Source organism: Penicillium nucicola (genome assembly GCF_028828085.1).
Source record: "Penicillium nucicola strain IBT 29836 chromosome Unknown utg000008l, whole genome shotgun sequence".
Classification (NCBI taxonomy): domain Eukaryota; kingdom Fungi; phylum Ascomycota; class Eurotiomycetes; order Eurotiales; family Aspergillaceae; genus Penicillium; species Penicillium nucicola.
In genome coordinates, this window is record NW_026643132.1 from 365,813 (window position 1) to 380,924 (window position 15,112).

The following is a 15,112-nucleotide window of genomic DNA, read 5'->3' on the forward strand; positions in this document are numbered from 1 at the left end:
AATTTAGTCTCACGTGTGCAGCAAAAAACGCTAAAATTGAAGCAATTCCCGCTATAGGGGCAAATGGATATTCGGCGCCCACTATCGAGCAACAGCCACCAAAGATAAGGCACGTATGTAAAACATACAGCAAATATCAGCGAGGAACTACTGCAGGGGTATAGACATACAGTACGTTACAGTATGATGTAGTTAGCCAGGTAGTCCCGAGCAAGGAGAAGTCCAAATAATTGCCAAACAAACATTGGAATCCTATACATCCGACAGATCTACCTATCTCTCCGCAACAAGAGCAACCAGGCTACAAGCAGTCCAAGGAGAACAATTTGACCAAAAATGCATGGCAAAAAGGCCCAAACTCATTTACTCACGCGTCCCCAGAAAAACAAATCTACGCCAAGCCAGTCGATTCAAGCTTTAGGTTCAATGATCGGCGTAGATCCCCCTTCTCCTAGACAATCCACATTCTGTCATCGCGCGTCTACGTTCCACCTGGAGCCCCTGTGATGAAAATACGCGGGGCTTGGTCCTACACAGTCCCATTCCAAATCTCTCGGATCGCAATGGCTGCCAACTCCACTACCCACGCCTGAAGCACGTCTCGTCGACAGGCCAGGCAACCATGTCTAGTCACATCAAGTTTGCAGAGCCCATCGGCAAGAAAGGTGGTGACGGACCTCCAAGAGGGAGAGAAACTGGAGAAAAAGGGTCGACACAAAGAGCACCGTCTCCTGGAAGTGAAATCGTCTATCCGACAGGATGGAGACTCGCACTTACTACCATAGGGTATATTTGCCCATTCAAGTGCCTGTAGGCTGTGTGTGGGGAATGAATACTGACATTCTAGGACAGGCTCTTGATTGGGTTCTTTCTCTCCAATTTGGATGTGACAATTGTAAGCTCGTCTCTTACGAGCATGACAGATGATCTTGAAGGCTTTGAGAAGAGAAGTTGGATTGTTACTGGCTACCTGGCCACCTACACAGGTATGATCTTGGATTGACTCGGACTTGGCTCCCCGACCTTCAAGCTGATTCCCGAATTTGTTTAGGCTCCATGGCAATATGGACAAAAGTGAGTGATATCATCGGAAGGAAGCATACTACAATCGCTTCTCTCGTCATCTTGCTTGCCTTTTCCATTGGATGCGGATGCGCCCACACAATAAACCAACTGTGAGATTTACCGACGCTCCTAAGCGCGGAATCGTTTGAAACTGACCATCCCGGTATAGTATAGTTCTTCGTGCTCTCCAAGGCATAGGAGGCGCGGGGGCATATGCCTTGGCACAACTATGCATCTATGAAATATCCCCTAAAACGAAGCTTCCGACATACAGCGGTCTCATGTCATTCTGCCTCGCTCTTGCATCTTTGATAGGCCCTATCATTGGAGGCGCCTTTGCGCAAGATTCGTCCTGGAGATGGACTTTCCTTATCAAGTATGTAGATGCCCGAGATATAATACGCATGTGTTGATTAATTGCCAGTGCTCCATTATGCGGTGTTGCGATCCTTGTCATCTTCATTGCTATGCCTACAAACTTCGGTCTCGACCAGCATACTCCGTCATTTAGAACGCGAGCATCATATCACTCATTTGCGAATCTTGATCTCACGGGGTCGGTCCTGCTGATGGCCGGTTCATTCTTGATTGTTGCGGTCCTAAATGAGACGAATCTTTCCTTTTCATGGTCCTCTGGGGGCGCAATTGCGCTTCTAGTGCTGACGGGAGTCTCCTGGGTTGCTTTCTTTGCCTGGGAATGGTACATATCGGGAATTCCAGGGAAGGATCCTATTTTCCCCAAACGCTGGCTATCTGACCGTCCATGGATGGGTATTCTAACGTGAGACTTGAACCAGCTTCCAATATATGAACTATTTGATTTGACTAACGGGCTATAGCTCCTCGTTCCTCATCGGTGTACCATGGAATGTTGTTATCGTGTATGTTCCACAGCAAGCCGAGATTTTATTAGGCAAATCCCCATTGAACTCGGGAATTTATTTGATTGGATACTCGGCGGTGGCAGCCTTTGCCGCCGCAATTGTCAACATTGCCAGCTCCAGAGGACGCATCCCCTTTATCTATACTTTGCTCGTCGGATGCGTAATCCACACTGTTGGCATGGGTCTTCTCTCGACCATCACCGCCTCGAGGGGATTTCATGCAACGGATATTGTATACGAGGCCATCGCAGGTGCAGGAATGGGCATAATCATGGGAGTTTTGGTACTATCAACACCATATATAGTCGAGGACAGGGATCTTGGTAACATATTACCTTTCTATTGCACGAGTTATATCAGCTGACTGATTTTTCCTCAATAGCGATCGCAACTGGCGCTGTTGTTCAGTTCCGCTTCCTTGGAGGGGCTATTGGTCTCGCTATTGCGTCCAATATTTTGAACGGTCGCCTGGCACATCATTTGCATGGTGCTCTGACAACACACGAACTGCATCTGTTCCTCGAGAACGTGAAATCGATAGATATGCTCTCTCCGCATCTACAGGACCAGGTAAAGGATGTTTTTGCTGGCAGTTACAGCACGCAGCTGCGTGTCATGATTGGATTTGCAGGCGCGCAGATATTTGCAATTCTTCTATTACTCAAGAAAGGCCGACAGTTTGCTGCTGGAAAGGCACTACCAGGTGTAAGATCGGGTTGATTTCAGCCCGCAGACTTTGTTTTGCATGTTGAAATGCACATTTCAACTCCCAGGCGTTATGGTGCGGTTGGTTTTACTATGTGGGATATCAGTACCACTTTTCTGTCAATACTGGCATACAATGAAATACATTACAGTACAATATGGAAGGATTATCTCCGTGAGTTATGACTAGTCAGAATCATGTAATTGTAAATGTTGTGGGCCGATGATAGCAATGTACGCCATATGGAGCTATCGATCGCTAGTTCCCAGTGCCTATTGATGGGTATACAAATACCCCGAGCGGCACCCCCTGACGAATTCTTAAAAAGAAACAAGCATTGAATTGATCGGCAATATGATTAATTAGGATGAAAATAGATATTGTTCATCAAAAATGAACTGATGACAAAACAGTCCAGAGGGTTTGTGGGTAGAGAAAGACTCAAGCTATCGGTAGTAATTGAATACTGGCCGTTAGTGAAGTACATGGCATCGGTCATTTTCTTCTGCTCTATATTCGCAATGATATCCATCAATAATCTTTGCTATATAATCGATAAATCTCTTTCATTACACCTGTGGCCTATCGGTCCTCACAGTACCCTTGACCTTCACGGTCTCAGTCTCGCCCTCTCCCTTTTTGCTTTTTCCGGGATCATTGACATATGGATGCATGGCATCCGCATTGGAGAGACCTTCCTGCTTGAAAGACATGGTCTTTGGGCCACCAGGGGAGCCCATGCCTCGAGGCTATCAAAAGTTAAATACGCAGTTCGAGGGAAGAGAAAGCAGATTTGAAATTAGCTTACCTTATCATCGTCAAACGAGAGAGGGTTATTTCCTTTGAGACCTGGCTTGCCTTCATTTCCCTCTGCTCCATTGGTGTACTCCTGATTCGCTCCTCGTACTGATTCTCGTTGTTCTTCGCGAACGACGTTGGTTTTATGATTCTGTTTGCCCCCTCTTTGCCAGAAGTAGAACGAGGTCGGAAGACCGAGTCCGAGCGAGGCTATTAACCTAGTCAAGGAAAATTTATAAGTAGGAGATCTCTCTGGAAGAAGACAGGAAGATAGACTCACCATCGGGGAACAGCTTGTTGCCTTTCTGGTCCGCTAGTAGCCATACATCTCCGACTAGTCCCTGTCTGACTTGGACGTAGCCCAACAGTTCCGATACGGATAGGCCGTGACACTGGCGCGTGTAGAACAGACTGGCGGAGATAGCTCATGGTTGTAACTCGAAATTGCGAGATGGGTTCGAAAGATGTAGTTGCAGAGAAAATCTTAAGATCAAGAAACCCTGACAATTGAAACAAACACAAAATAACTGGCAAGAAACCAAAATCCCCGGACTGGTTTCATTGTTACATCATCTCGGTTCTCGATCTCCCTGGGTTCCAGATTCAACGAGGTCACATTCCTCAGAAAATCAAGTATCAATCGAAGATATGACACTTACTCGAACCATTGGACACAAAAACTTGATATCGATCTGCGATTGAGTCAAACAAGAGAAATTGATAGGCGGAAAATACGGTTGCGTGCAGATCATTAAATCGAAGTGGGCGACACTTCCGGAAGAAAAGCCGCCAGCGCCAGAGTTAGGTGGCAACTTAAATGAACATGAATAATTGATCGCTCTGGATGTGCAAAGTCTACAATTGGAAATAAGAGGTGAAAAGTTACGATTCTCTTGCTTGTTGAGTGAAGAAATGGGTGACATCGCAGTGACGTAGTTACTAGCACTGTGACCTTGGGCTTCCAGCTGCCCAAGTTGAGCCAGGGGAGGCCATGTCAAGGATTGAAGGAAAGTTCAGCCCTATGTGCTCCCTTGAATCCCTCAAAATAGATCTCTTCATATATTTCCTCTAGCGTATGCCGCGTTCTCCGTCAGACTATCTACTTCTTCTTTCGGGTAGATAGCACCCCTGAGAACTAATTGGAGACAGTGATATAGGCCAATATTCAGAGAAGCTTAATTTAGACTGCACTTTGCAGCAAATTACTCTTCTGCGAGTTTCGCTAACATGCAGCTAATTTATTGGCATCATGAGCTTTTGGGGAGGATGTTTTGAAGCTCAATGTATGGAAAATGAAACCCAGTATTTGCTTGTGCAAGATATTTGCATTAAGTTATAGCGCCGCGGAGAGAGTATTGTGAATGCCAAGTAATGAAATTCACGCATAGTATTGTGTCTGTTATGAAGACTCTGTTCAATGACAGTTTGATACATAAGCAACACACTCATTTCAACCACTATAAGAGCCATAGACCGGCAGTTTTCAATTAGCACCTGAATCCTGGGAGAAATCTCTCTGAGTTCCCAAGATATGCCCAGGGAGGATCACAGTCCTCAGTATCACGGTTCAATACATAAAAGCGCCCTATATTGATACCAGCAATAGTTAGAGGATGGCTATTCGTTGATCGAGGACCCATTTGCTTACCATAAGCACATTGACAATAAGTCCCATTGACACCACAGCCAGGATCGGAACTACATCCATATAAGTATAGTATATCATACGTATTGAGCCATATACATTTCAAGTAGTGCTTACAATCGATAGCATCCACTGAGACCATCGGCAACGCTGATACCATGAGTCGCGCTTGTATTGCTTGAAATTGGAATAGCTGAGACGACTGCCAGGTTGATCAGAACAAGCTGCTGCCATATTGAAAGTTTGAGTTGCGTAAACAATTTAAATTGCCCGATGATCTAGGATTCCAGGCTATGGGAAAGTTTCTGATTTTAAACAGATGACTTGCATAGGTAGTTACACGGGATATTTACTTTCATCCTTGGATGGAGGTTCTTGATATCCACAGAGCTGCCTCCCATTGAAGTGAAATTATTTCCAGTGTTACAGACATTGAAGTGGTCAAGTCTCAAAGTGCATTCCTAGAATATCACTTCCACAACTGCGGTATGTAATACCGAGAGAAAATAATTAGTCCGGTTGCTAGGGAATACTGTAGACCAGAACCTTCATTGAATAAAACCTTACACATGCTAAGATGTGTAACCTGAGACTCAACCAGTCGGAGGTATAGATTAGAAAACATTGAATCAAATCAAATTCTGCACTCTTTCCCACAGTTGTCTACTGTCTGCTAGACGCCGCAAGTGGGTAATGGCGGAACCGATGGACGAAATCGGAACCAATCAGAGTCCTCAGTGAGGCGGCTCCGAGGTGGCGACTTGGGGTGCGGCTCCGATCAGATTGTGTATAGTTACATCAGGGTATATAAGTTCATTTCTTATTACCTCTTTGAATAACATCCAAGTCAAAGTATATTTTCTCTCCTACTCTTTTCAAGGACACCAAATTCCATGATGCCCAACCCCACTGTCGTCATTGTGCCAGGCGCCTGGCACCGACCTGCCCATTTCCAAGGCCTGATCGATGAGCTCGCCAAGGCCCACTACGACGCTGTCGGAGTTACTCTCCCCTGCGTTGACTCAAGTCCTCCTCTACCAAGCTGGGATCAGGATGCACAAGCTATCCGCCAAGTGATTCTCGAAAAGCTGGATGCCGGCAAGGATATCATCGCGCTCGCTCACTCGTTCGGAGGTATTTCAATGTCCGAGGCTGTCAAAGGTCTCGGAAAGAAAGAGCGTGAGGCGCAAGGCCTAAATGGAGGTGTTATTAAGCTTATTTACATGTGCGCTATGGCATTGCCGGAGGGCCAGACCCATCTCGGCCAGATGGTGCCTTCTTCACCCGAAGAGGAGGATATCGAGCGACAGCGTCAGGAAATGCAGGCTCAATTGGGTGGTATGGAGGTTTCACCGGTATGATCACTTTCTAATACAGCATTCATATGACTTACACTTACTGACTATTTCAGGATGGAGCAATTTCCCTCCCTAAGCAGCACATTCACATGGTCTTCTATAACCGCTGCGAGCAGAAAGACATTGATCGAGCTGTGTCACTGCTCGGAACATTCCCCGCGGGTCCATTGGCTGTTCCTGTCACTTATACTGCTTACCGGGAAATTCCAAGCACATACATTGTGTGCAACAACGACCGTGCACTGCCCCCGCCAGTGCAGCGCAGAATGATCGCCCAAGGCGAGGGGTGCTTCGATGTGGAAGAGTGCGATGAAGGTCATTCTCCATTCATGAGCAACCCGACTTTCATTGTGGATTGTGTTCGCAGGGCCGCGGGTGAGAAGGTTTAGACCCTTGTTGGATTGGCGGCAAAGCTTGAAGCTATGTAATTTGAATGTATTGCGATAAATCTCCCCTTTTTAGATATTTAAATATTATAAAGACACCTCCAACAAGGAGAGGATGCCAATAAGCTGCATATGAGCGCATCGTGATTGTTTTGTTTAACAATATTCCTCACAACACAACGCACCTACAACTCGGCCTCGTTAGCCGCTCGGTCGTCAGCCATTTGCTTCTCCTCCGCTTCGACCAGTTTTCTGCAGAATGTGTGCAGTGGCGCCGTATCTAGCGCAGAGGACTCGATGCAGGAGACTCGGGGACGCCGTCCCCCCTGGGCAATCATACGCGGCGCCACCCCCCGCAACTTGAGCCTAAAATTGAGCCTAAAAATTATGGCTTTGTCGGCGAACATGACCATAATATTTCAGACATCGAGTGTTATTGCTCGGATGTGGCGAAAATGTTCTGGCCAGCTGAAAGTTAAATTTAGACCAAAGCTCCCAGGCAGCCAGCAACCGGCGACGCCGAAGCTCACCACGAGCTAGTATCGTCCTGGTGTATCAAAACTGCCAAATCAAAGTATTATTGGCCCATACCTGTGTCTTTCTGATGATACAAGCCACGATAAGGCATTCTATCCCTCGCCGTGGAGATCTTCAACGCCCGTGATGGATTTCTGACCAGTCACACCGCACAGTGTAGTTTGACCAACCATCACCCGCTCCGCACATGCGTATACTCCGTTATGGGTTCAAAACGCCGAGGCCAGGTCTTCGTGAAAAGATCAAGCATAAATGCAGACTTAGCTCGCGGCAAGTCGAATTATATTATTGGTGGTATTAATTTTGACTGCTAGATCAAGTGATCACTGGAGGGTATAGCATTTGGGTATAAGATCCAGGTAGCCCTCGGAATTGGCAGAGCTGAAGCCGAAATTTCGCCGTAATTGACTAAGTTGATACGGTTCCTGCTTGTGCGCGAGATTATTCTAAGAAGATGGGTTTTGGAAGCTTCCTCAGTCAGGCTGTTGGAGCCGTGAAAAACATAGTAAGAGGCCTAGTTCTATAAGAAGTGTGAGTAACTGACGAGGAATTCTTCCCTCGACAGGTCTCACATTCGCCGATTGTCAAGGCTCTTGCGCCCCTCGGGGGAATCATCGCCCATGCAGTGCCTGGAGTTGGTACGTACATGATCGCCTTCTACTCTTTCACCTGATAGTATGTGTCCGAATGTTTGATACGTTTTCGTAGGACCCATCATCGACAGTGCCATTCCCGCAGTTCAAGTGATTTTTAGCAAAGACAACACTGCTCCAAATGCCGGCGAGGAGCCTAAACCACCGACTTTTGAACAGCTGAATACCCCTGTCCTGGTCGAACTCAAGCGGCAGAATGACGAAATCCAATCAGTCTTGAAAACGGCCGAGGGCTTAAAAAGTACTCTCCGTGAAAATTTCGAGGAAATGAAAAAGGATTTCCAGGATAAATTGGACCTAAACATGGAGGAAACACTGAAGGCGCTGGCAATAGACGAGTATGACGAATTGTTTATGGTGGTTCGTGAGTCGGTGTAAGGCTGGTTCCTCGACGTTGATAAACAGCAAACACTGACAATAATTAGAAAATGGTTTCAAATGAACCAGCTGAAACTTTCTGTCACTGCCCAGGATGGGCCTGAAAAGATCAAGGCGCTTCTTCATGATCATGAAAATCTCCCGAGTGTCCAAAGCAAGCTCAAGCAATGTATCGTGCAAATTGAGACCAAAATTGCAAATCTCGATCCCCCACTCTCGCAACAAATGCTTGACCTCTATCTGCTTGGTATCCATTGGCTGTTGATATATGACAAGGTGAGCTCGCCATGTTCGCTAACGGAAGCACATCAAGCGCGAAACCCATGGCTAACTCGCATTGCATAGGCGTGAGTTATGAAGCCGTCTAATGATACGAACGCAAAGTGCAAGCTAAACTCCTTTATAGGGTTGTTGTCACCCGAGGCATTTACGCAAGAGCCTTGTTTGTCGGCCAAAAATGGCGTAAGTAGCCACTTTCTGGCCTATTAAGGAATGCGTCAAAGGATACTGATCTTCTCAAGTGGCTTACCTCAACACTGTGAATAACCTGAACAATGACATCAATGAGGTATGTTGCCAATTTTCAATCTCATGCCCGCGATTAGGAACTCATCATTACGCGAAGCTACGGAGGGACGCCATCAACGCGCGCGATGTGCTCCAAGCCCTTATCAAAAATGTACCAGTGAACCGAGAAGGAATGATCAAAATAATCAACCCGGGAAACAGCCAGCCGCAATACATCCAAGACGACTGGCCAACGTTATCAGTCGGCTCGATTCCTCTTATGAAACTGATGGTGGAGCTTGGCGTTAAAGACCAATCATCCGTTAAGTGCGTGAAAATTCTCTCAGCCTCGAGGAATCCCCTGCTTATCGTGATTGAAGGTCTCAAAAGGCTTTGGTGTTTGATGACAACGTTATCACCCTCGCTCATAGCTTATGGAAGACATACGCAGTGCAGGCACTAGAGTTCAACCTCGGACCGGCTCACGCTGTGATGAATCATCTTGAAGAAAGCAGTGAGTGGTCAGTCAAGCCCCCGGCTGAGCGAGACACTAAATCGCAGTAGTTCGGCAGTGGAACAGTAGAGTTCCCGTGGCTCCGACAAAGAATCTTCCAAGAGGGCAGGATCACGTCAAAGCCACTGTTGTCAAATCCAAGGAAACGCCAGAGGCTAAGTCCATTTCACTGAAGGAGGAGTTTTTTGGGAAGAAACTGCAGTAGGTTCTTCTCTTCCTGCCTCAAACCCTCATAATGCTTAAAATGTGCAAGCTCTCAGTGTTTTTTTTTTTTTTTTTTTTTTTTTCAAAGTTGACGTGATATCACAGTTATGCCTTGACGTATTACAACACTTACGGTGAAAGCTCTTCAAGTGGTTGGACAACCGACAAATGCCTTATCGAGAATGACACCCACGCTGTAAAGGTATCTTTCGTGCGTCGTAGATATTCTTTGGATGAGGCTTCTGACGATCTTGAATAGCTCGATGTTCATCCGGTTAAGTTCGACAATGATCCATTAGACGCCCTTGATCCGATCAAGGTGAATGGCAGGGATCTTGCACCGGAAAGATCCATCCGTCGCAAGCGTATGTTTCATACCCCCAAAGCTGTCTGCCATGAGACTGACATACTCGCGTAACTGGTTCAGTATACGTCAAATACACTGAGAACCATGGAGATACTGTCGTTCTATACCTGGGTGATGTTACTGAGGATGAGAATATTGTCTACCATGTGTTTGATGAGAAACTGGTAGGTAAGCCCAATGCTCCGCGGCCGTAGCGCTTTGAAGACTGGTAGGACGCTTCACCCATAGTACTATATCATGAGAGCTATGGCGAATTTCACAAAGTTGCTCGGATATGCGAATGATCGAGATAGAACAACTTCATTTTTCTGTGTTTGTATCAAAAGTTCCCGCACTGAATTGATTGGATCAGTCATTCAGTCCAAACAAATTGGCGAGTCCAAATCCACAATCATAGCTGATTCAGGCGATGAAGAAAGATCTTCGTAGGTTTTAAAAGCAAACAGAAAGAAAGTTAGTGACTGCCAGTCTTCCTATTTCCTCCTCATCCAACCACGGCTTACTTGTTCTCATGTCTGAGCAAAACACGGACGACAACAAATCAACCTTGCTTCGCTGCATAAATTCAAACAGGTCTCGTTCTTTTTGAAGAAGAGTTTGAAGGGTTCAGCCGTTTGTTACACCATAGATTGGATTAGATGCGTGCAAGTCAATGTATGGAACGATAAGAGACGAAACTATGCATAAAATCACCTTTGATACATCGATTTCACACAACAGGCTCGAAATAAGTTGAGAACTCTGCATCTTTCTCAAATAGATCAAGTTCTTCAACGGGTAACTGCACGAAGATTTCAAAGGTTCGCTCCCCTCCACACGAGAAATCTGGCAAAATCATTGCACAGGCTCCTGCTGCCTCCAGTCTAGCTGCGACAGGGACAGAGCCAGCTCCAATATCATAATTCTCTGCCTTGCCCGAATACCAGGTATTCATCAGAAGGTCCATGTCAGAGAAATCTGCCAAGCTGCCCAGCGTCTCTGCCGGAGAGAGAGATCCAATGAGAGACGTCATATGTCCGACTGTGGATAGGCTAACTTTAGATATGGACTTGCGGATGAGGATTGCCGTGGTCGCATAGTCTTTGTCTCCATCCGCTACCAATTCCCGCGCAGTGACAGGGTCGGCTTGGCATCCGATAACGGCGTTGCCAAAGTACTTCTTACTTGTCATTTGATCCGGGTCCCTTGTACGGACATCGATGGGGTGAACGAAACGTGACAACATGCTGGATTTCTCTGGGTGGACTCCAAGCCGGGCTCGTGTGATTGACCTCCAGGCGAGGGCAGCAATGCAATCATAAGAGGTGACATAGTCAACATCTCCCAGGAACGGAACACAGCGCGATTTGAGTTGTTGAATCGTTCGCTCCTTGATCTTGTAGATATTCGACTTGAAAGCCGGGGGCGGCGGTGGGGGCTTGAAATCGCTCTTGTTCATGACATAAAACATTGGCAGGCTTTCGAGTAGTTCTTCCCTTGACAAAGACGGGTCCGGAGCTGGGGTATTATAAGGTGCTCTGTTCAGATTTGGGGTGTATGTTGGACCATCAAGTCCAGCTTGGTGCGCCTTAGTGCTTTGACAAATGAGAGACAAGAATGTATTGATCGACGCCCAGTCCCCAACAGCATGGTTCATTCGGAAGCCCATGATGAGACCACCCTCAATAAGATTCAGATGTAATGCACAGACACCCTTCTTGCCTATGGCCTCGTCAGGCAATAGTTGAGTTAGGTCCAGGTCAGTTGAGGAGAAGGAATTCTTGGCCAACATGGAGAAAGGCTTGTGCTCAGTAGATCCGAATCTCCGGATGTTGACTTCAACCTGATCTTCTGGAGACACTACAATGCAGAGCTTGCCGGACTTCTGAAATTCCAAGTTCCCTGCCATGAAGGGCAGTTGGTGAGTCGCGTTTCTCACGCCTTGCACGATGGAGGTGATCACATCGTCTGGATCAGCTATGGACTGAAGCTCATAGCAGATCAAAACTTTCACCGTTTTTGTGAACCCCCTTTTGTCTGCCTCAGACAGCTCGTAAGTTCTGACTCCAGCCATGGTTCAAGTAATGCACGCCTGATTTGACCAAGTTATAATTATTCGGATGAGACCTGGATCAAGTCAACGGAGCTGTGGAACGTTAGACTTGTATTCTCTCTTAGCTCCACAAATAGGATAGACGATAAATGCCGTGCAATAGAGAAAGAACAGAAGGAATAGAGAAGAAATATAAAGAAATCGAAAGCCAATGTGGATGGTGGCTTGCTCAGTCGGAAACCTAATGGGGTATAGCTTCGCCGCCTTGATATTACCCGATTGAGTTCCCGATCATGGAAGTGCTTCATCAAAGGTCCGAAGGAGACAACTCCGTTGCTTCTGCTTCATATTGGAGCGGCTTATACGAACCGATAGAAGATGTCTCCTGTCATAGTTATTGAAACCTGCAAGTGACGCCTCATAGTTCAGGCATCACACGGGACGGAACGGATCATCATCGTGCCGTCATAAGAATAACCTCATCGGCGTTGTTTCCTCGTTGACATATGTAAATACGGAATGCCAGGGGACCAGAGTGTTTCGCAGGCGTTTATATCATCTTCAAAACCACAGCGGCGCCAAAATACCAGTTGTGACCGGTGCCGACGTTCAAAGCGACGTTGTTTCGTGCCAAGCATTGACGTTAATGGAGTGCCTGGAACGATATGCACGAACTGCCAACGGTTGAAGCACCATTGTACATTCGAGTTTGCGAAGCGTCATCCTACATCCCCAATCAGCAGGAAACAGAAAACCCAAGTTGCAGAGACAACAGAGAGAATTGAACGCGATGACTCGAATATTTTTGACGGGCTGATCGAGGGGCTACCCGGCGGTCCGGAAATTCAGTTCGATGCAACTTCCGTGGCTGGTCAAGATATACTGGCATCCTGGCTTAACTTGGATCTTGAACAGGCTCCAGACGATCACACCACATCTTTATCGAATAGTAAGCTGGTGTGTCCGCCTTTCGTACCAGCCTGGTCCGATACTTCAGCTACGCCATACATTGAGCTCAATAACCAACGCTCACTTTCATTCAATCGAATGCGCATGACTCAGAATGCACCAAACGTCCCTCTATCATTCAACAGTCCAATATATTTGTTGAATTCTGGAATTGACGCCAAGATACTCGGTGATAGACTCACCCGAATATACGACGCAATCTCAACAGCCAGCTCGTGTAGATTTCTCGAATATGATTGCAATCTGTACGCAACGGCTGGAAACCGTTACAGAATCGGAGAAGGCCATTATGGAAGCTCAACCGCGTCGCCGCCTGCGCAATCAATAAATACTCCAGAAGATAAGCCAAGCAACAATCTTCTTCAAGAACCTGTCCCTTCAAACCCGGAAAATGAGGATATCGTTCATGAGATCTCTCTTCTTGGGAGCATTCGATTCTTGGATCATTTCAGTCATCTCTACGGCAACCGATTGGACTCCAATGCACGGAGAAAGTCCGATGCAGTCTTAAAGGCAGTCCTTCTTGCATTCTCGATGCAATGGCTGCCAGTGTCTGACAGAGATAATTCCACGGAACCCGAGTCAACTTTGAATGCATTTACAGATGCGTGGGTCCGAGCTCGTGCACTTCTAGAGGATGTTCGCCACGTGAAATCATTTCGCATCATCCTTGCAACACTTACCTTTGTCGGCATTGTGACTCCAACCAAATTAAGGGAGATGGAGGGCTTTGTGCCTCCCAACTTTCTCGACTCGGCTCTGCAAAAGCTTTGCGACTTGGATGGGCTTCTAACACAATATCGCAAGAACCTAGGATCATCTTCCACATATAGTAGTCTTTTAGAGGCAAGTTTGAACATCATTCGCTGGACTGCGTACATCCGCGATACAGGAGCGGCGTTGTCCATGGATCGGCAATGCAAGCTTCCAGATCTTTGGGGGCTTGAAAAAGGTAGGAAAACTGCTCATCTATACATACATAGCTGACAATGCAAAGTCGCTTCAAACAAAGAGTCTATGACGGCTTGGACTACCTGTCAAAGCATACTAGAATTTGACAGTCATGTTCAGGCGATATGCCTAAAAGCCAGCGCGGAGACATTCTGTGTCTGGAGGCAGATCATCAAAATCAATACTTCTGCTATGAACTCGACAAATTCTGTTCCCGAGCATCAACACGCGATTGTCGAGGCCATAAATTCTAGCATCGCAGCCATTAACCAGCTGAATGCGTCGTTTCAACCATTTCTAGCTCATTCTATCAGGATATTTCTCTATCTCTCCACCTGCCCGAGGATTTCTATTGGTGAGCGAGTTCTTTCTGAGTATCCATTTGCCAACTTGTGCTTACTTTTCAAAGTTTCTCTTGTAATGTTCTGGAGCCTGGGGATATTCCACCTTGATGACGTCTTCAAAAACGCCTGTCAATATATTAATGACTCGGACGAGCAGCGATTCGTTCCTATAATCCAAACGTACCAACAAGAGGCTGCATCATTTGTTGCCCAAACCGTTGAATGTGTACTCACTCTTCCTATGGAAGAGGCTTTCAATCTTCAAAATGGTCTAGGCGCAGAAGTTCCGATCACGGCTTATCATGTCACTCCAAGTTTAGCGGTGACAGCCCTTCAAAAGGCGATAGAGGGTGTCATTCAACAGCAAATTCATCTTAGCCAAGACGCTGATCTCTTCGAGCAAGGCTGTGGCATGCTCATTCCCGATGGAACATGGGACCGACAGCTCGATGTTCTGATGAAGGGTCTGATGTCACTTGATGTGACCATCGGTGGATCGCAGACTTCGAGTATGGCCCTTCAGTTGCTGATGCGGCAACATGGGGATATTCTATCTGAATGTTGGACTTCAAGCTTTGAGACATAACCATTCATCTATTCAAGATCATCAATAATATAATAAGACCACCTCCTCTCTTTATTTGTTTGTTCCTTATCATCTAAGTTGGACCCAACGGAGAAGGAAAAATCCTCAACAGATATATCCTTCATCTTTTTATTCGCTTCTATCTCATCCTGCATATTGCATACACGCCCGGACCTAGGTTGCGAGGTTATGAAAACCTACCACATGCCGACAGCCACCTCGGTTGAA

The 15,112-nt window shown here is 46.5% G+C and overlaps 6 protein-coding genes across 6 annotated transcripts; 4 read left to right on the top strand and 2 right to left on the bottom strand.

Moving 5' to 3' along the window:
- Window positions 1-622: 622 nt before the first annotated feature.
- N7511_007624 (uncharacterized protein) lies at window positions 623-2,669 on the top strand (the record flags this gene model as incomplete). The annotated part of the gene is made up of 7 exons (XM_057130001.1): window positions 623-786; window positions 853-986; window positions 1,052-1,175; window positions 1,235-1,441; window positions 1,490-1,846; window positions 1,905-2,272; window positions 2,332-2,669. The coding sequence occupies 7 exons, from the start codon at window positions 623-625 to the stop codon at window positions 2,667-2,669; spliced, it is 1,692 nt and encodes a 563-aa protein (XP_056981784.1).
- Window positions 2,670-3,224: 555 nt separating this feature from the next.
- On the bottom strand, window positions 3,225-3,882 carry N7511_007625 (uncharacterized protein; the record flags this gene model as incomplete). The annotated part of the gene is made up of 4 exons (XM_057130002.1): window positions 3,225-3,404; window positions 3,464-3,663; window positions 3,734-3,798; window positions 3,866-3,882. 4 exons carry the CDS (start codon window positions 3,880-3,882, stop codon window positions 3,225-3,227), a joined length of 462 nt encoding a protein of 153 aa, XP_056981785.1.
- Window positions 3,883-5,994: 2,112 nt separating this feature from the next.
- Window positions 5,995-6,845, top strand: N7511_007626 (alpha/beta hydrolase; the record flags this gene model as incomplete). Its single annotated transcript, XM_057130003.1, has 2 exons — window positions 5,995-6,453; window positions 6,510-6,845. The coding sequence occupies 2 exons, from the start codon at window positions 5,995-5,997 to the stop codon at window positions 6,843-6,845; spliced, it is 795 nt and encodes a 264-aa protein (XP_056981786.1).
- A 988-nt stretch (window positions 6,846-7,833) lies between these two features.
- Window positions 7,834-10,196, top strand: N7511_007627 (uncharacterized protein; the record flags this gene model as incomplete). The annotated part of the gene is made up of 13 exons (XM_057130004.1): window positions 7,834-7,884; window positions 7,945-8,017; window positions 8,088-8,406; window positions 8,458-8,686; window positions 8,756-8,757; window positions 8,817-8,872; window positions 8,932-8,978; window positions 9,036-9,244; window positions 9,298-9,431; window positions 9,482-9,632; window positions 9,741-9,846; window positions 9,895-10,000; window positions 10,063-10,196. The coding sequence occupies 13 exons, from the start codon at window positions 7,834-7,836 to the stop codon at window positions 10,194-10,196; spliced, it is 1,617 nt and encodes a 538-aa protein (XP_056981787.1).
- Window positions 10,197-10,711: 515 nt separating this feature from the next.
- On the bottom strand, window positions 10,712-12,055 carry N7511_007628 (uncharacterized protein; the record flags this gene model as incomplete). The annotated part of the gene is made up of 1 exon (XM_057130005.1): window positions 10,712-12,055. One exon carries the CDS (start codon window positions 12,053-12,055, stop codon window positions 10,712-10,714), a length of 1,344 nt encoding a protein of 447 aa, XP_056981788.1.
- A 498-nt stretch (window positions 12,056-12,553) lies between these two features.
- Window positions 12,554-14,884, top strand: N7511_007629 (Zn(II)2Cys6 transcription factor domain-containing protein; the record flags this gene model as incomplete). Its single annotated transcript, XM_057130006.1, has 2 exons — window positions 12,554-13,955; window positions 14,001-14,884. 2 exons carry the CDS (start codon window positions 12,554-12,556, stop codon window positions 14,882-14,884), a joined length of 2,286 nt encoding a protein of 761 aa, XP_056981789.1.
- Between the last annotated feature and the right edge of the window lie 228 nt (window positions 14,885-15,112).